We start from the raw sequence: 20,130 nt of genomic DNA on the forward strand, positions 1-20,130 counted from the left end.
CATCATTCAGAGACAGTCTCTCGTCTTTTAAGACTCAAGAGGTGGGAGGCAGAAGGAGCATCCCTGCTGTGGAGGGGTCCAGGGGACAGAGGAACATAGTCTCTGCTTACAGCTCTGTGTCATTTCTCACCCAAATTTCAAGAGATCCAAAGCACCTCAAAAAGGAGGTTATGGGGAGCCTGCTGGGATGGACTGAGACAGTTTGGCTCCTCCCACTAGAAAGCAGCAGGGCAAAGCCTGCACTGGGCCCAGGACTGAGCTGGCCACATCCTGCACTCCAAGCTCTTGCTCTGCTGCTGCAGCAGACACTCTGCACCACCTTTAGTTCCTCTTATCCTCACTGACATCCTGAACCACAGCACACGGCATGTGTAAACCCATGGTCCCTAAAATGGTTCAAGAAATTTTACTTAGGAAGCAGATTTACTCCCAGCTGTATCCTCCATCACCCACAGGCGGAATTATTTTGCATCAGAGGAGACTCACCTCAGTGATTTGGGCCTGACTGATTCAAGTAGTCTCACAGAGGAAATGTGCCTTGGATGCCAAACAACCTGCACTGGAAGTGTAATGAATTCAAAAGCACTGGAGAACTGCTGCTGAAGACTTATCCATACCACTTGACATGCAGTGAATCAGCTGGGCTGTCATTTACATCTTTTTTGGCCCAGGACTTCTTCAGTCTCTTGTCTCATCTCTCAGTGCATCTGCTCAAGAATGCAAAGCAATTTCTAGTCTGACATCACTGGAAAGTTTGGACCTCAGCTTCACCCTCATTCAGCAAATTGTCCCCAGCAATTATGCCGAAGGAAAGGAGATGCAGTTCCTTCATCTACCTACAGACGCTTGTGGAGCTGCACAGCCTCTTGGCAGTGGATTAGGGGAGGGACCTGCATGAGCAAATGTGGTGGGCTTCCAGAGAGCTGAGGCGAGGTAAAACAAGGTATCCAAAACGAAACGAGATGAGCTCCACCGTGAAACCTTTGGGGATGTCATCTTATCTCTCTGAACCTTTTTTCCCAGGTGGGTAGTCTGAGCTCTGCAGCAGAGCCAGGGCAATACAAGCAGCCTGCAGAGACTGCTGCTTCGCACCAGTATGTTCACTAGAGAAACTCTGCAGAGAAGAGTCTCCCAGAGAACAAGTTCATAGGTAGAGCTTCAGCTGTGCACTGATGGCATTTCCTATGAATCAGTGAAATTAGTTGAAAATTCCCCCTCTCCTGCAGCAGCTGGACAAAGCCCTTCTCTCCAAACAGCCAAGAATGTCTGGGACTGCAGAATTCCCCTCTAACTCACTTGGAAATGGTGCTGTTACCTCATGGAGAACTCCTTCCAAGACCCAGATACCCTTGGTTCAGTTCAAGTACTGAAAAAAATAGTATTTGTGCCACCTCCCAGCCCTGCTCCAAGCTCTGCTCCCAGTGTCCCTTCCCTGTGGAAGGATGAGCAAGACACAGTGCTGAAACCATGTGGTGATGGCTGCAGATGATAGAGTCTGTCTGGAGACACAACGTGATCAAATGCAAGGGTCTGCCACAAGCAGAGAAGGCTCACTCCAGCCTTGCCTGTCTCTGCTGCCTGTCTCCTGCAGCATACATGGAGGTGAAATGCCAGGCTCCAGTCCAGACAGGGCACAGCTGCCATACCTTTTCTGATGTAAAGAGGCATGGCCTGTGCTGGCTGTAACCTTGAACTGCAAGGGATGATGACTTTCTGAGGGTTGTGTATGAACACTTGAAGCAGGCACCCTTGCCAAAAATAATGGTGCCTCTTGCCTTGTGCCAGCACTGGCATTGAAGCTTTGTGCTGAGAGCCAGCCTGGCAAAGGCACCCAGTGTCAGACTGCTCCGGAAAAAGTTATTTTCACCCTGGACCAGTTCCCTTGGCTGGCTCCCCACAGCCCAGTGCCTGGCCCTGCCAGCACAGAGGAGAAAGCAGCAGGGGGACAGGGACAAATGATCTTGCCAGGGGAGACCAGCAACACCTCTTTTGTGCCTATGAATGGCCATTACAATGTCCTGCCAGGCAGGACATTGCCCAAGGAGTGCAAAGGGACTAGATCACTCCTGTCCCACTTCAATGATCTGGTGAGTACCACATCAGCCTGCTCTGCCAGAGGCACCTGCAGGGGAGCAGAGTTTGGACCTGATGAAGAGCAGAGTTTGGCCAGACGGGTGTCAAAAACCACCCCATGAGGTGTCTTCAGGCATGCAGGCAGGACTGCTCAAAGGTGAGTTGCCTAATGTGGGGTCCCAGCACAAGTCTGGTTTGGTTCTTACTGGCACAAGTTACTCCTCTCCAGCCATTTTCCCGAACACCACAAGCTCTGCTAAAAATAGCTGGATGGAGAATCAGCTAAAGTCAGCACAAAGCCAGAGCCCAGGGGCTCAGGAGGGAGGGCAAAGGCCTCTGTGTGAAGGGCATGCTGATGATGTAATGGTGCAAGCTGGGGAAACGTGAGGAGATGTTAGAGCAGAATGGGTATCCCTAGACAAGAAACCTGCTGCATCTACAAACCTGCAACCCAGATGTAATTTAAAACACAAATCCCTCAGCCATGACAGCAGCTCACTTGCCCCTCCTGCCAGACTCAAGAAATACCAAGATGACTTTAGCTGCCCAGGACTCAGTGAAACCCATTGGTTGTGTGTCAGCTTGTTCTTCTGCACCTGGGTATTTCCCACTTACAGAGAGAACTGGGGTGGGGGAACTGCCTTGGACTCTTCATCTCTTTGAAACAACACCTTAGAGAGCAGATCAGACCTCAGGTTGAAGATGTGTACCTTGGTTTTTATAGGCTACATGGAGTATAAACCCTCTCTGGAGAGGGGCTGATGCTAGGTGACTGCAGGGGTGAGTCAAAAGACAGGAGATAGTTCTATTTCTGAAGATTTTGGGCTTCTGCTGATCCCACCTTTCTTCACAAAATCAGAATGGCAGGGGCTGGAAGGGACCTCGAAAGCTCATCCAGTCCAATCCCCTTGCAGGATCACCTACACCAGATCACACAGGAATGCATCCAGGCTGGTTTCGAATATTTCCAGAGGGGAAGACTCCACAACCTCCCTGGGCAGCCTGTTCCAGTGTTCTGTCACTCTCACAGTGAAAAAATTCCTTCTCATGTTTACATAGAACTTCCACCCATTGCCCCTTGTCCTGTCACTGGGCATCACCGAGAAGAGCCTGGCTTCATCTTACTTCTTTGCATCCAGCTTTGTTGGACCTTGCCATGACATCACTTGACTCCCAAAACGATCAGAAAATTAGCCTGACAAAACAAGAGCATTGTCTCCTGCCAGATTAGGAAGTGCATCAGCTCAGGGAGGAGTCAGACTGCTGGAGCAGCTGGGCAGCAATGAGCAGGACTCTGCCTCCTGGCAGGGGATGGGATCTGTCAGCCCAGCTCAGCTGTGGTACATGACTTTGCCCTTTATGGTCCATATTGCAGATGTGCTCAGGATGTGTATCTCTGGTGCTCCTAGGTCCTAGCCACAGCAGAAGCAGGAAGCAAGCCCTGGAAGATGACAGCTCCTCTCTGGAGAGGCTCTGAAATTATAATGTGACCTGAACACGAGCTGGCCATGCCAGAGCAAAGGAGCTGAATGCCCTTTGACTTTTTCAATCATGACTTTGCTTAGCTTGTCATTTCACTGCTCCTCCCTCCTCAGGAGCCTTTAGACAGGAGCCAGGGATATCCCTGCTGCCTAGGACGATGAGCAGTCCCTCCTGCTCCAGCTTCCTAGTGGCACACGCTGACATGGTTACAAGCATGCAAAAAGGATGGTGCTCCATCAGTGCTGCTTCGAACATCTGGTCTATTGTACTGAGCCCACCCGCTCCTTTGCTAGGATCACACTGAGAGATTTGGGGATGCTCAGTTGCAACACATTCACAAATAAAGGATTGGTAATGCTAGGATCAAGGAGGGCTGGTCACACTGGAGGATTGGTCATGCAGCAGGACTTATGTTCTGTCTTCTGGAAAGAGAAGAGAGGGGATTTATTCCTTTCACCTTGTCAAGTGATGAAGCCATAAACATTTTTTCATGGTCTCAGTGTCCTGGCAAAATGAGGAAAATGAGGAGCTAAAGAATAGCTTGTGAATGTTCTAGCTGTCTATTCGTCCTGTCATCTTTGGTGGTGCTGCTGAGGTGATGTTCTCTATGTTAGCAGTGAATTTCACACCTCTGTGCTCTCTCCTGAGTGTTTTCACAGCACTGTTCCAGGCAGCAGGGGATGTTTCTTCAGTGTTCTCATCTGACTGCTGCCTTCTGGTGTTTTCACTGACAGCATGCCATTGTCAATAAGGCACAACCTTTGTACTGTCCCCTGGAGCTCCTTGAGCCATTGCAGTCACTAGCCTGGCAGAACATTAACCCAGAGAAAACACCAGGAGAAATCATTTGGACAGATTCCCATGAGCTTGGAGAGCCAAACCAACCACGGAGGGTCTGATAAGCACCAGGGCTGGGCTTTGGGAGTGGGATGAAGTAGGAGGGGAGAAGGACGCAGAAGTGAAACTGCTCTGTATGAGCAGCAGTGAGTGGGTCCATAGATCAGGCCAGCTGCTATGAAACCACAGCCTAGAATTCCCTTCACAACTTACATTTCCCAGCACATTTAATTAATAGAATTTTAAATCGAATCAGTATCTCTGTGGGGTTTAGTCTGTGCAGATCTTAGCATTATTTGTGTTTGTCTTCAACAATTCCTGTGCTTTGTTAAAGGTTCAAGACACAAACCCCAAGGCAGAGGCTGTGGTAGGATTTTCACAAGGCCAGGACTGCTTTCAGACTGTCAGTATCTTCTCTGCCTAGCAAGGCAAACCCTAAACATGGTCTCATAGCATGTGGATTTCCACAAGGGGCCAGGAGGAGAATTTTCCTGCAGCATGGCATAAAGAAAGAACAGATCCATTGGACAAGATAAAAAAACAAGAGCTTTTGTATTGGTGGACTTTGTCCTGACTCCGTTTGGAGCAATACAGCAGCTGAGACCCACCTCCAGATCTCATCAGCTTCTGGACATCTAGGATCTATCAGACTGAGTCTCCTCCAACCCATGTGCCGAACAGTGCTATTCCTTCACTGGTTAAATTCTGTCTACCCAGAAATACATATTTACCTTCCCTCTTCTCTGACATTGAACAAAGCTCTTCTTGCTACCGTGGAGACATAAGCAGAGCCCCAGAGTGGCTGAGATGTAAATCTGAAAGGTAGGATCCAGTCTGGTGTCCCCAGCTCAGAAACAAGTGTGGTCTGCAACCACAGGAGTGATGAAGTGGAAAACAGGTTGAGGTCATCTTGCTGAGGCACATGGTGGAACGCTGACACACAGGGCTCTCCAGCTCCTCCTTCATGGAGCAGCCAGATCTGGAGATGGGGTAGAGGTTCCAGTCCATGTCATGGTCCCAGTCCAGAAGATCGTTCACAGGTTTCCTCACTGTTCTTGGCCAGGGTGATGGAGCTGCAGCTGTGCTGGTAGGTGTGCCTTCTCTTCTGTGTCCTGGTTTTAGCCTGGTTTATGATCCAGCCTGATCCTCCTTTTAATGGTCCTATTGCCATGGCTCCTGCAGGGACCCACAGCGAACGTGCGTTAAAAACGACCAAGACAAAAAACGCCAAGTGCCCATCGCTGGTCACCCGCTCCGTGCAACACCCATCTAGCCTGCAGAGACTTCGGGGAGGATGTACCCGGGGGCGTCCACACCGGGCTCGGCCCGGCCAGTCCCGGTCCCGTGTGACGCTCTCTGGCCCAAGGCAGCAGCCTTGTCCCCTGGACGCAGAGTCGTCCCCCGGCCGGCAGGAGGTGGCAGCATTGCACAGCCCAGCAGATCTTGCTGCCTTGCACACCACTGCCTGGTCTGTTTACCGGCCAGGACCTGCAGACCTTTGTTTCCAGCCCCTCCGAAAAGAGGCGATTCAAGCCAAACGCCTCCAAACGCCTTAAATCCCACCCGGGGCAGCCATCAGAAACAAGTAAAGCCCAAAGGCCGCTGAGTGCGCGGCAGTCCTAGGCTGCCTGCAAAGCACTGTTAACAGCAGCGTGAGGCCAACCGAGGACACAGGGGCTCTGCATTTAGAAATGAGTGTGATGTTTAAAGATACCTCAGTCGCCCTTGAAACTCCACCCCCCGTAACTAGTGTGTGATGTATCTCTGCAGGATCCTCCGCACAAGACCCACATTCCCTCGGAGCGACAGGAGCGCAGATATTCTTGCTTGCACAAACGCTCCCTGATGGAACCCGGGTGGGGATGAGTTGCAGGCTAGCTTGCTCTTAGGAGCATCCTTGTCATCCTGGTGTGTCTGGCACAGTCCAGGCTGATTTGGAACCTTTTGTTTTTATTAGGGATGTGGAGAGACCTGTAGTAAAACCTTGAATTTAAGCTTCTCGAAACAGAAAGGGGACATGGAGATGATATTTGCAGCTCAGGGCAGTGCTGGTCTCCCCCTTAGAATCACAGAATCAACCAGGTTGGAAGAGACCTCCAAGATCATCCAGTCCAACCTATCCCCCAGCCCTATCCAGTCAACTAGACCATGGCACTAAGTGCCTCATCCAGGCTTTTCTTGAACACCTCCAGGGATGGTGCCCTTCCACTCCTCTTGCTCTCGCTATAGAGACTATCTGACTGTGCCCACCAGAGGAAGAAACACAAGCAACTCGCAGGCTTCCTTCACTGTGTAACAGTCAGATGGACACAAGCCAGGACTTCTTTGCACTTGTGCAGACTGAAAAGTGTTCGTACCACAGGGCCTTTACGAAGGCAGAATGCAATGTGGTGAGTCCAATAAAAGCCTCTACCACCATGTGGGTGCTGTTAAAAGGACTCTGCCTTTATGTGAACAACTTCCTACTGATAGAGCGTGTGTCCTAACCTGGACCTCTTGATCTCACTTTTCTCCAAGGTAGTCAGTTATTTTAAAGAAATCTGTGCATAGATCAGCCTTTAAATCAAATTCTGTATTATTCTGTATTATTCTCATGGCTTTGGGTGCACCGAGCAAACTAGGAAGCAGTTTCTCTGACTGCTCTTCTTAAAAGCAGACATCCTGAGTAGGCTTTCCCCTCTAAATCCATGAGCTATATTACTGTAGGAGCTTTCTTTCTCCTGCAGACTGAATCATTTCCCAAATGTAGGCTTGCACAGCAGAAGACGCCACTCTGACAGGGAGTGATGATGAGTCACTGGGAATTCACAGTTTCGTGTTCCTGCAAAGGAAAAACTCACAGCACTGAGCAAGAGGGCAAAGAAGTTCTCAGTTTTGACAGACAGCAAAGAACAGCTCCTGGAGCACAAGCTGCTGGGTCAAAGCAATACTGAGGAGAGGAGCTGAGTGCAAAGGCCACGTGAAGGAGGACAAAAGATGTTGCAGTGATGGATGGTATGGTCCTTGTGAGAGGGTCATAACCTTCTCAGTGTCCTGAATTTTCCCCTGGATTGAGAAGCTCCCAGCAGAAATGTGTGCAGCTAGTTGACGATCTGCACTGCAATCTGAGTAGGCCACGGCCAAAGGTTGGCCGAATAAATCAGAGGCGGCAGGCTGAGCAGTGAAGGGTGATAAAGCAGATGTCTGTGTGTGCACGGAAGGCGCCACCAGTCCTACAGCTCTGCCCTCCGACCTGCCAGGCTGCAGATACCCCAGGGCCTTGGTGCCGCGGGGGCACAAGGAGACAGGTTATGGGTTCATCTATCTATAAAACCAGGCCATTAACGTGCATGCAAATCAGGGTCTGAGATGTGATAAGGAGCTTGGAACGGTGTCATCAGCCCAGCCACATCCCCATATAATGGAGGCGCGAAGCGTGCGTCACGGTGGTGACGCTGACCCGGCCTTATCGCCTGTCCCCTAGCCCCAGGGGCTGCCGCACCTGCCTGCCCAGGCTGCTGAGGAGCGGCCCATCGCCGAGGGACACGGCTGGGGGTGGGCAGAGCACCCGGAAGCTTCAGCATAAGCCTCGCGGCTCCGCAGCCCCACTGCTCTGGACTCCGAGCGGGGCAGCCCGGGGCAGGCTGGGCAGAACCCCGCCGGTGCAGGCTGCCCCGAATCCCGCCAGTGCAGGCTGCCCCTTTAAGAAGCGGGTAAGGGCACGGCCGCCGCACGGCAGCCGCTCGCCGGCCTCTTCCGCCCGGGCTCGGCGCGAGCCGGGCGCATGCGCGCGCTGAGCACGCGCAGAACGCCTGGCCGGAGGCGGGCTCAGAACGGCGCCGCTGATTGGCCTGGGGGACACGCGGGGCGTGCGCGTGCGCAGTGGCGCGGCCCTGCCCTCTCCCCGCCCCTCGACTCCGCCCGCGCGGCCCCGCGCGCAGGCGCGCGGCCTGCAGGGGGCGGTCTTTGTCCGGCGCACGCGCGCTACCCGCCCCGCCCCGTCCCCAGCGTGCCCCGCGCGGTGAAGAAGCGGCGGCTGCAGGCTGGGGGCATTTTGTGTCCGCGATAGCAGTGGCTGAGACAAGATGGCGGCGGCGGCCGAGTGAGGGACCGGCGGTGGCCGGGACCCGGCGGAGCCAGCGGCTTCGCGTTTCCCTTTCCCTCCCTCTCCTTGTCCCTGTCCTCATAGCACCTCGGTGGTCGCCTCTTCTCTTTCTTGGGTGCCGCGAGAGCCGAGCGACGCCCGGCCAGGGAGCGGGACAGATCCTTGGAGAGGGGCGCCTGCCGGAGGGGCCCGGCTGGAGCTTAGCAGCGGGGACCAGTCTTCCTTGTTCTGCCCCCCTCCCCTCCCCTTTTTCCCTCCCCTGCCCCTTTCCCCTCTTCTAGGGCGGTGGTTAGAGCCCTGTTTTTTCCCCCGAGCTTTTCAGCGTCGGGAGGGCCCCTCAGCCGCCTCTCGCCATGGCGAGTAGCAGCGGTTCCAAGGCCGAGTTCATCGTCGGAGGCAAATACAAGCTGGTGCGGAAGATCGGGTCGGGCTCCTTCGGGGACATCTATTTGGCGATCAACATCACCAATGGGGAGGTAAGGGCGGCTCGCACTTCCTCACCTCCTGGGGCCCGTCGGCACGGTCCCTTTCGCACCTCGGGGGGAACCAGAGACCAGCGATAACCCTAGGGCCAACTTCAAGCTGTAGGTTTGGCCCCAGCGTCGCTGCTTGCGAGGCACTGGGCGGTCTTGTCTCGCCCGGGTGGCCTAGCCGCCCTCCGCGGGGTGGGGAAGTGAAGGTTCGTACCCCGGGGTTGAGGGGCTTCCCCCACCGGAGAGCCTTCATTGCCGATAGCAGAGCTCTAAGGTCGTGGCCCCCCACCCAGCAGCTGCATAGGAGACCACCATTGTGGACAAACATACTTTGTCTTTGAGCGGCCAGAGTCGTCCCTCTCCTGCCAATCAGCTGTGCCCCCCTCTTTCGCAGCTGGGGAACACTTTATCTCATTTTCATCAACAGTAATAGAAACAAAGAAGATCCCCTGTTTCTTCATCTCTTTTTTTTTGTTTTTTTTTTTTTTTCTTCCTCCCCCTCACGGCTCTGAGCTGTAAAGAAGAAACACCCACGTATGTTCTTCCTCACTTACACGGATCTAAAGACCTTACATCTCCAGCTCAATTCTATGACCTGGGATGGATATTTATGTACAAACCATCACGATACGGATTTTATTCGAAGACACCACAACATGCAGGACATTGAGCGTCGAGAGCTTAACAAAATTACACATTTTCAGCAGGGGTGTGAGGGGGATTTTGAAGTGCTGTGCCCCTTAAGCCTTGGTGGACACTCTGACTCCCTATTCCCTCTCACTGTAGGAAGTTGCTGTAAAGTTGGAGTCTCAGAAGGCTAGACATCCCCAGCTGCTCTATGAAAGCAAACTATACAAGATTCTGCAGGGAGGAGTTGGCATCCCACATATACGGTAGGAACCTTTCACATATGCCGGTACAGTGACTTTCTTGAACCTTAGTGTGAGGCAGGACACCACCACTAAAAAGAGATTTCTCTGGGAAGGTATTGGGTTGTTGGGGGGAGGTGGGAAATGCTCCATTGCAAGTACTACAGCTAGTTTGATATCCTCTGCACCGGCCTGCTATCTTCTCCTATCCATACATTCCTCTTTGAAAGTGAGGTCCTTGCCGTGGTTAGAACAAAGTGTGTCTGTTTCGGTGAGAGCCGCTGTCGCGGATGAGGTGGGGAGTTCGGAGCCGGCCCTGGAAATGGCTGCTTTCTTTTGTTGCTTGCTTTCTTCTTCTTCTTCTTTTTTTTTTTTTTTTTTGTTCCAACATGTCTTCCTCCTCCGCTCAGAAAATGGCGGATGGACGTGATTAACCCTCCCCCTTCTCCTGTTGGGACAAGGGACGTGCTCCGGCATGTATCTTTTCCTTTCATAGTTATGTGTTGAAAGGCTTGAGACTGCAGAGAACCTCCGCCGGGAATGAAATGGCAGCCCCTCTCTGTTGCCCACAACAGATGCGTCACTAGGATTTTCGTACGGTTAAAGTGCCAAGATTAATCCCTCCCAACTGCTCATTATGCGGCTTCCTTGTTTCGTATTCTGTCTGAAACTTTGAATGGTGTCTAATAATTTCCTGATCTGGAAGAAAAACTGGTGCAGCAGACTCTAGGAGGAGTTACTTCTCTGGAGACTGAGGTGTTGTACTGGATTAGTTCCCAACTACTGAATCTAGGCGTCAGAATCGATGAAGTAGAACTTGGGTTTTCTCCACAGAGACTTTGCACAAGTTGTTCTGATTTTTAAGCTTTGTTAATAACTGGTTTTAAAGTTGTTATTTCTTACGTTTGCAGTATGGCAAAAAGGAGTTTTATTCTTTGAACTGCAGAAACAATTTCACTATAGATACTAGGACAAACAGTGGATTACATTTAATCTGTCAACCCTTCCTTGCACCTTTATCAGTAGTGACGTGTAGGCCTGTTTTAAGATTATTACGATGACATATTCTAGATCATGTGTTAATTTCAGCAAAACCTAAATCAAATCTGCACTTCTGAGATAATAGCTTCCCCCTCACACACAACTGCCTGTAGTCCTGAATGTAAGCTGGAGCTGTATAGCAGAGGACAAACTGTTCTCTTGGCCATCTGTCCTCATTCACTACAGCCTTTTGCAGGAATAGAATAGCTATACCTGAATTAAACAGGATACTTGCAGCTGAAACAGTTGCTTACATGAAAACCGGATCACTCTTTAGACAGCAGTTTCCTTGTTTTCCTCCAATGAGTGCCTGTATTTCACAACTGAAATAGAAATTGAATTTTGGGAAATGTAGTCATTACACGGTAAAACAGGGATAACTGGGAGAAGAGCCAAAGCAAGCAGATACCAGGTGTTTCATCACAAACTGGAAAAGCAGGCATTCTCTGGCTGTTTTTTAAATAGCAAACAAATGTTTGGTGCTGTAACTAGGCCTGAGTGGCACATCTTTCAACTTTTTGGTGCAATAGAAGTGAACTACTATAATATGTTCTTGGATGTGGTTAAAATGCCCTGTGAGAGCTTTCTGTGTGAAGCTGAAATACTGGAATTAATCTCGGATGTTGAGAAACTTGCTCCTAGCTTCAATTACAGCACTCATATCGTGAGTTTTCTTTCCTCATTTATTCTGGTATCTGACTTGATGTAACTGGTGACTGAGTTAGATGTCTCACCACCACAAGGGAGCTACAGCCTTTCGGGAACACACACTCACACGCACTTCCTCCTCCCCCCCAACTCCGCCCCAAGTAATGCAAGATACAAGAATCTGAATAAGAAGGGACAGCTGAGGCAATGCTTGAAACAGCTCAAACTGATTCATAGACAATTGATTCATTGTGCTGAAGGTGTGCAATCTATTTGAGGTCAGTAAGTCTTAAAATTGTTCACTTTCAGGTTCCCACATTGTTGACCTTTGTAGGGTTCTTTTTTTTTCTAGAAAATTATTTTGAGAAAATTTTTGGAAATGCCTTTTTTGGTTTGTTTGTCTTCAGAAACAGCATTAAATTTGAATCTATTGTACCAGATGCTGCTTGGCAGGTTCTTTGGCTAGGCTTCTGTTACTAGTGGCCTTCTTACCTTATGGCATCTGGTGATGCTTGAATAAGTCTAAAATAGCGTCTTTATGTTTATCTTCATCATCTTTAAGAGGAAGCTGAGTACAGTACCCAGCAAAACTGAGACATGCTAAAAGGCGGTGCCTTTAGTAGAAGCAAAGTCCCTGGTGCTTTACATCCAAGGGGAACAGATTTGACTTGCCAAATCAGATGTCACTGAGGTGCTTACTAAGGATATGGCTGTGAAAGTGATTACAGAAAGTAAGACCGAAGTGAAATAACTCTGCATGTAGTTTGAGTCGATTCATGCATTTTTGGCAGTAGCTGGGAGACTGTGTGACTTTGTGTGGGGGACACTTTGCATGTGTAATTGATAATATACCATCTGCCATTGTTTTATAGTGCTATGCTGTCAAGCTATTGTCTGCTCTCTATATTTAGAAAGGATGAATCAAGTCGAAGAAAAATCTTTTGATGTATTTGTTAAAATTTCTGCAAGATGACACCTTCAAACAACAACAGCATAAACAACATTAGATAGAAAAGTAATTAATCTTTCTAAGCTTTTCCTATTTCCAGACTGTGTAAATTAAGATTTACTTCAGTGCTACAATTCTGGAAAATAGACATTCCTCATTTAAGAGTGAGGGACTTGTTCTTTGTTTTTCATCTACGTAAGTAATGCAGTGACCAGGATCAGCTTATTGAAAGTTGTGCTACATGGTTTGATGTACTGAAGTCGTCTGATGAGGTTCTTTGACTCACAAAGCTGGAATAAAACATGAGTTATGCATTGCTTATTCATTTTGAACACTTGTCCTCAAAACTGAAATCTGCCCTTTCAGTGTGCTTACAGACTATAGTAAGATAGCACATCTGGAGTGTCACTTAAATTAGCTGAAACCAAGCAAAACTTTTTAGTAGCCTTTATGATTGATTTGATGGCCTTTCTGGCTGACTGCAAGAAAACTAAAGAGCAAAATCTCAATTTTGAAGTTAGACTTTTTTTTAATACTGCTTCTGTTGGATAAACTGTGAACCTTCACTTGTCATGGAGGGTAAGCAGGGGCCTTGGTTAGCAGAGAAAATGGGGAGAAATTGCAGTTGGAGTGTCTTTATTCTCTGAATGTTCCAAACCAGTTTACACTTGTAGATAGCTGATTTCACTGCTTACTGTTTTCTGGAAAAGTAGCAAAGTTTCTGAACTCTCTTTGGCATCTTGCAAAGCCTTGTATTTCTAAGCTGTGGTTTGTTCTTGATGTACAGATTTTAGTTAATTATTACTTCAGTTTTTCACAAAAGACTCTTGAACCGAGCTTAACGTTCGGACAATCTGATCTGCCTTTAGGACACAATGCAAAGTCCGCAGTATTTTGATGGGCTTATTCTCATTGTTCTCAGCCATCAGCTGTCGCTTTTTTTCTCTCTTTTTCAGTGGCAAAGCATTTTTATCTGTAATCTTGTTAACTGGACACTGATCCTGTTAGTTTGGACTATCTGCTTTTATTCCCAAATTCTTGGTTCTGGCTTGGAGTGCATCAGAGTAGTGATTTTGAATGTTGTTTTGTTCATAGTGTAACTGTTAAAGCACACTTGACAAAAGCAATTGTTTGAATTATCTGTAACTGTCACTTGTTTTTTTGCCATTTATGGTATTTATCAACTGTTAGTATCTTTTAAGTACTTTTTCAGATATAATTCTGAAAGAAAAGTGAGTTTCATGATTTTTTCCCCCTGATAATATTAGGGGATAATTTGTTTTCCTTATCAGTTTCAAATGGAAAACAGCTGTACTGAAACTAGCTGTGGCTATTGGTGATGTATTAGATGAAGTATTGTAGTTACTGGCAGGGAGAGCCCAGTGGATGTGAAACTGATACTGCATGTGTTCTTGTGTGGGCAACGCTGAGGAGATACTGTACAGCAAGGTGATATTTGAGTTTAGTCATTTGTAAACTTAAAACCCAAAAGCTACTGACAGCAGATTTTTTTTGCAACATTTTCTTTTAAACAAACCCATAAATCCTTACATTTCTGAACTTTTTGCAACAACTTACTGTACTGAAATTATTTTATGTTGAGAAATTGCCACCCACATATCACTCTGCAAGTTTCTAAATTGTGAGGGATATTGCAAAGTTTCTGGCAAAAGGAAAAAAGGCCTCCCCAGTCTTTGTTCTTCTGGTTGCTTACTGCCATGGTTTTGGATAATCTGTTAATAACAGACTCTGCCAGTATTCATTTTCACTAAGCAGTACATGCAACGTAAGAATGTGGTCAAAGTTAGTAATCTTGGGGCTGTTCTTAAAATGGACTTTTCCTTGAGCACTTCAAATGATGATCTTTGTAACACTAGTTAAAAATCTGTAAATACACCTCTCAAACACCTTCATTTTAAACTCTTTTCCCAATAACTTCCTGGAGCGTTTAAAAAAAAAAAGTCGTGCATGCACCAAAACCCCCCCAAAAAACACCACCAGAAAAATACCCACCAAACTCAGAGACAGAAAACCAACCCTTTGATGTTTCCCCCTCATAACCCCCTCCAAATAATCTCAGAACTAATTGTCAGATAAGGTCTGAAAAGTTTTTTCTGTCTTTTATTTGTAAGACTGATGCTTTCATCTGGCTCTAAAAGCAGTGAGGAGGAAAATTCTGTTAGTCCTTAAGATTGCAAACTGAAGGGCAGAAGTGCTCTGGTAGATGAGGAAGGCTCTTGTTTGGGTAGCTCAAAGTAAAATTGAAAGCTCATTTTTTAATATGTAAGATTTTTCTGCTAAGAGAAGAATGCCTTTAAACAAAATCTTCATACTTTATAGCAGCCTAAACTTCTGTCTTAACTGTTCTCTTGTGGATTCCTTAGAAGCATTCAAGGGAGACCACAGTTTGAAAACAAATGGTCCATTTTTCATTTTCTTGGCTTTTGGGGTTTTTTCCTCCTTTTTTTTGTTTGTTTGTATTTGTTTTTGTTTGCTTTGATTCAGCCATTGCAGAGCAGCTGCAAAAGTACAACGTTTCCTCCTCTCCGCAACATTCAGCTACTCTTATTTTGAACAGGTTATAGAGCTACTTACTGAAACACTCCTTACGTCGATGATGTTTCCTGTACTTAATGTGTATTAATGGCTTACCTTTTGACTTCTGTGGAAGAACCTTGACTTAGGTTCTCCTCACATCTTTACCAGGTTTAAGGAAATCCATTGAACAGCCAGCAAAACAGCCAGTCAGCTACACGGAAGTACGTATGCAATGTGACACTAAGCAGATTAAATGGCTTTACTGTGTAGGAGATGGGTTGCACTGGCATGCTTCATCTGTTTGTATTTCTCTCATAACTACAAAAAATGATACAGAATGTTATTTATAGAGTCTATCGAACTTCATAGTGTAGAGTGTTCATTGCTGTTTCTTTATTTAGTACTTGGGTGGCCTAATTCATACTCACCATGGCAACTGTTAGATGACATCTGCTAAATATTCCACTTCAGTGTTTCAGTCATGCCATATTATGTTAACTTAATTTACATTATTCCTAGCTGGCTAACAGGTAAGACATGCTTTTCCAGCTTTAGGGGAGATAAACTAGAAATATACAATAGCAATTTAGACAATCTTATGATGGTAGTTTACCTGTCTTGTGTGTATTGCTTCAGAATCTATTATGACACAATTTAGTGTATTTTTACAGGCAGACTCTGTGTCCCAATTTGTCTGAAACATCAGTATTTGTCAGGAGATCTCTGTCCTGAGAAGTCTAGAATGTGGGACCAGAAGGGACCACTTTGGTCCAAATCCAGCACCTGTTCTGGATTATGTGCTATTCTTTCTGTGAATCAATGAGATGCAATGTTAAAACTTTCTAGGCTAACAGGGCCATGCTCATCATTCTGCTGTTGCACAGAGGGCAGGCTGCTGTGCCTGAAGATAAAAGCCTCTACTCATAGGAAGTCAGCTTCCTTTTTTAAATTTTGTTTTGTTAATATCCTCCTTATTGCAATCCTCCTGTTTCTACAAAGAATAGTTGCATCACTCTGTAGCTGCTTTGCTGAGCTGTTTGAATACATGATTACAGAGGTCACCACCTCCCCATCTTTCTTGAAGTCCCTTTTCTGTCCTTGTTCTGATTAGGATTTCCTTTCCTGAATGTTGGTGACAGGACTTGCATGTCAGTGCCTTAAGCAGTGATACTAATAGCTTCACAATTTCTGTGTGGAATACTTTACTTCTACTGGTTAGGATTACTTACTGTTATTCAGTGATGCCTAACGTTCGAGCTATATGATTATAGGGAGATCTGTGTTTTCTCTTTAGTCACGTCATCTATGACTAATGCCTAGTTGAGAAACTTTTGTATAAATGTCTTAGTGCTTGCAGAAATGGAATACAATTCCAGGGTGTTCATCAGTTCAGTGTCATTTGGTTTTCTGTAGGATGTCTGAACCCATTTGTGTTCATGAGGCCTTCCAGAGTTGCACCTTCACCTTCATGTGCCTTCTGACTTGTCAAACTTACTAATGAGGTGATTTCAGGTAGTTCTAGTAATAAGTGCTTTCCAGCTTGCTTGTTCACTATACGCTTCTTACTCTATTAGCACTTTTTAGCCACCTTAATTCTTCTGGCAATCTCCATTTTTGTCATATGCACTCTTGCACTTGGTGCTTGAAATCCCAGATGCTAGAAAACCAATTGCATAGAGCTGCATAGAGTAGTCATTGGGGTCACACCATGAGTTATGGAAGTGACAAAAGTTTCTGTAATATTGAAGAAGTCAATTTTTTTTAACATAACTGTAAAGGTTTCTGGAAGTCTAGAGATTGAACTATTCAAGTCTCATCACAGAAGCATTTAATTAACTTGTAGTGAGACACCAGAAGCATGAAAGCATGACCTTCCACAGTTCTTTGTAGTTCCAGTTTGCACAGTCTCCACTTGAGTAGTTGATAATCAAATTGACAGAAGCCTTTAGTGGAGAATAGGTTACCTGGCAAACCAGGTGTTGATTGAGGAGAGCTCTCTTTAGTTAGGACAAAATAGTTTTGTTACAGTTGCTGTGGTAGTAGGAACAGTTTCTTGTGACTGAGCCAATGTTCTGGTTTTGTACATGATAAGCTGTAGACAGAGTGACCTGCTATTATGCTAATGGCGACAATGCCTTTACTGTCTTCATGGTTTCAGAATGCATGGAATCTGGGGCTTCTCTATCAGTCATGAACAGTTCTCCAGTTACCCAATAATTTAGTTTATCTTAATCTGAACTCAAGTTTTTTTTAATGTGAATTTTCCAAATCCTTTTATTCATGTGGCCAGCTTGCACAACTTTGATAATCGCTCTGGGTTTAAGTTGCGGTTATAATTACAAGTGCCAGTGTAATGGATAAAACTGCTGGCTTTCTACTGAAATTGTCTAAGCTGCAGTACTCTGAAATGGCCTAGGATTTCATGGCTTGTGTCTGAATTTTGTCAGCCTCAAACAAACATTCTCAAACATTTATTTTGTCATTGACATGATGAAATGCATGGTGACTGTAAGAGGTCATACAGTTTTTGAAAGGTGAGGCTCTGAACAGAGAAGCTTAGGTAGACATGACTGCACTGTTTTCTACATACAGTGCACCAGGCCTTCACTGGCTTCTTTCAAAGTTCAGTCAAGGGAATATAAAAGAAATGCGACATGAGATTGAAGCAAACCTGAACCTATCATGATCTGGCATGGAACCGCTGTCATATGATTTTATTGTTCACCATAGAGCTACAAATACTGAAATTCAAGTTGCTAAAAAAAAATGAACGGTGTGCCTATACTGGGACAATGTATCAGGCTGCTAAACACGATTCGGAAAGTTGTTGGTTGGCGAGTCTTGATCTTGCACATTAGATGAGTCACTGTGTTTAATTTTTAACCATGCTTTGATGGAGAGCTTCATAAAGGATATTTTCTGTATTCTGACTGATCTGCAGTAATGTGATCTGTAGCTTTAAACAGATGAGACAAGGCAGAGTGACGAAGCATTTTCATGTGAGCTTGGGTAGGCCTTACAGCTCGAATAGGGACTAAGGTTCTCAACAGCTGTATCAAGTGTTGGTGTTAGCTACCAGTAAATCTTAGCTCTTAAGAATATTGTCCTTTTAATATTTTGTGTTCAATAATTTCATCTTGTTCATGCTGGTCTTTTGGAAAGATACTATGGGGTTTTTGACACCAGTATAAATACACCTGTGCTACAGACTACATTCTCTTTAGGAAATATGTATCAATGGGACATAAAACACTGAGGGAATTGATTAGAGAAATGAGTTTTCCAAGTCTAGCAATATAGCTTTATGTCTAGAAATAACAGACTGTATGTAACTCTGTAGAATCATTATTCACCCAGAGAGAACCATCAAGTAGTTAAATCCCTTGCTCCACTTTCTGTTTGACTGTAGTATGGGAGAGAGAGTACTCTGAAGTGTACTTAAAAGCAAGAAAAGTCCATGGAGCTCTGACAGACATGTAGGTTACTTGCATTTTGAGGTGCTAGTGTCAGATCTAATAGTTGCCCAGGGCTTTGTATGGATCATTGCTCCATTACAGCAGTTCAAGTTTTGTTGCTGATGCAGCATTAGAATTTCTGAAGATGTGAGACATTTGTGCTTTTTCTGACTCTTTGACTTTTTTTCTTCCAGAATTATGCTCAGTTTTTTGTCATATTGTTTTGCACTTGGCAAGTAACTTTTAACAGTACTGAGCTAAAGTGCTTTAAAATTGTGCTCTTCCAAAATATGTACATGCTATCTTACATTGGTGATGTGAAGATGGGAATAAGAAGTACTTGCCCATTCTCTTACCATAATATCTAAGGTTTTGTAAGAAGAGCAAAGACTTCTAACATTTTTACTCAGAGCTGCCAGTAGTAGCAGCTACTAAACTTTGAATGGACATGATGTAGCCTTCTTAATCTCATTTTCCCTGGAAATCTTCCAAGGGAAATGAAAACTTACTAGGAGTGTTAGCAAAGTAAATAAAGCACAAAGTACTCCAGTACTTTAGCAGAAGTTTCATTTGCCAGTAGTGAAATGAAATGATGCAGCAGTCATCTGTGAGGAGTTACGGGCAGGTAGATAAGGAAGAAAATTAAATAAGAGGTCCGTTCATATTTCTTTGTCTCAGAGTTGATTCTGGTTTCCAACACTACAAAATGGTCAGATTAAAATATCCTCCTACATATGTAGAAGTAGGCCAAATGGAGTTTGTGCATTCAATCTGAAGTACTGTACTTGAAAAGTACAGAGAGAGAGAGGAAGCGTACACTTTTTTAAATGCAGCTCCCAGATTAGGCTTGTTTTCATCACTTCACTTTTTCTGCAGTGCCATAACTAAATTTTCTTAGCTCTGCTGAAGACTGATCTTTGATCCTTTTGCTTACACTTCAGTCTCTTGGGCACTGAACCGTTACTGTACCAAACAATCAAACTCAACATCTCAATTAGACTACTGTTTCTTGAAGAAAATCATATTGTGTGTAGGCCTTTATTTGCTCCTTAGAATGCTTCAATTCAGCTAATTCTTCATTTATTTGCACAACAAACCTAAATTTCATGTGACAGGATAACTAGGCAGGTAATTTGGTTGTTTTCATTACTCTGGATGACTGTAATGTTTCATTTTCAGCTATGACCTCTGGAGTTGTTTATAGAACCTTGTCAAAACTAGTCAGCCGTTTGCATGGGTGCCTTTGATAGGAACCAAGAAGTAGATTTACAGGCATAGTCACTAGTTCTTGAACTGAGGATGGTTTGTTGTTGGTTAAGAACTTTTCTTAACATCTTGTTTTGACTCTTCATCTCTGCATGGCATTTTTTTTAAACACTCTTGCTTGCTCTTGTGGTTGAAACTAGCTTCTGATCACTCCTTAAAAGGGCCTAGCTAGGCAGGTCTTTTCAAAATGCCTACGTTTCATGGCTTGGCGCCAGGTTGCAGTGTGAGCATTAACCTTTTCATAAAGGACAGACTTTATCACATAATACAATCAGCATGCTTTCCTATTCAAGTCATTTGTAGGTGAGGGGTTTTTTTTTTTTTGGACTTTATATTACACTGAATGATTTTTTGGAAGGCAAAAACTGATAAATGGTACTTACAGTACTGGTATGATCATTAACATTGCAATGTC

At 45.6% G+C, this 20,130-nt stretch overlaps 1 protein-coding gene and 1 long non-coding RNA gene across 5 annotated transcripts in view; one reads left to right on the top strand and one right to left on the bottom strand.

Moving 5' to 3' along the window:
- Nucleotides 1-6,809: 6,809 nt before the first annotated feature.
- LOC135185003 (uncharacterized) lies at nt 6,810-8,017 on the bottom strand. The gene is made up of 2 exons (XR_010306319.1): nt 7,874-8,017; nt 6,810-7,213 (listed from the first exon to the last, which is right to left on the bottom strand). It is a non-coding gene; the product is annotated as an uncharacterized LOC135185003 (long non-coding RNA).
- Nucleotides 8,018-8,368: 351 nt separating this feature from the next.
- Nucleotides 8,369-20,130, top strand: part of CSNK1A1 (casein kinase 1 alpha 1) — a 34,981-nt gene continuing 23,219 nt past the window's right edge. For 2 of the 4 annotated variants that reach the window (XM_064161803.1, XM_064161805.1), the window contains exons 1-2: nt 8,370-8,952; nt 9,736-9,842. In XM_064161803.1, coding sequence (XP_064017873.1) covers nt 8,830-8,952; nt 9,736-9,842 — 230 coding nt within the window. In that variant the 5' untranslated portion in view covers nt 8,370-8,829. Of the gene's footprint in view, nt 8,953-9,735; nt 9,843-20,130 lie in introns of all 4 variants that reach the window. The other 2 variants (XM_064161804.1, XM_064161806.1) reach the window with 2 other exon arrangements.

Source organism: Pogoniulus pusillus, chromosome 22 (assembly GCF_015220805.1).
Source record: "Pogoniulus pusillus isolate bPogPus1 chromosome 22, bPogPus1.pri, whole genome shotgun sequence".
In the NCBI taxonomy this organism is placed as follows: Eukaryota; Metazoa; Chordata; class Aves; order Piciformes; family Lybiidae; genus Pogoniulus; species Pogoniulus pusillus.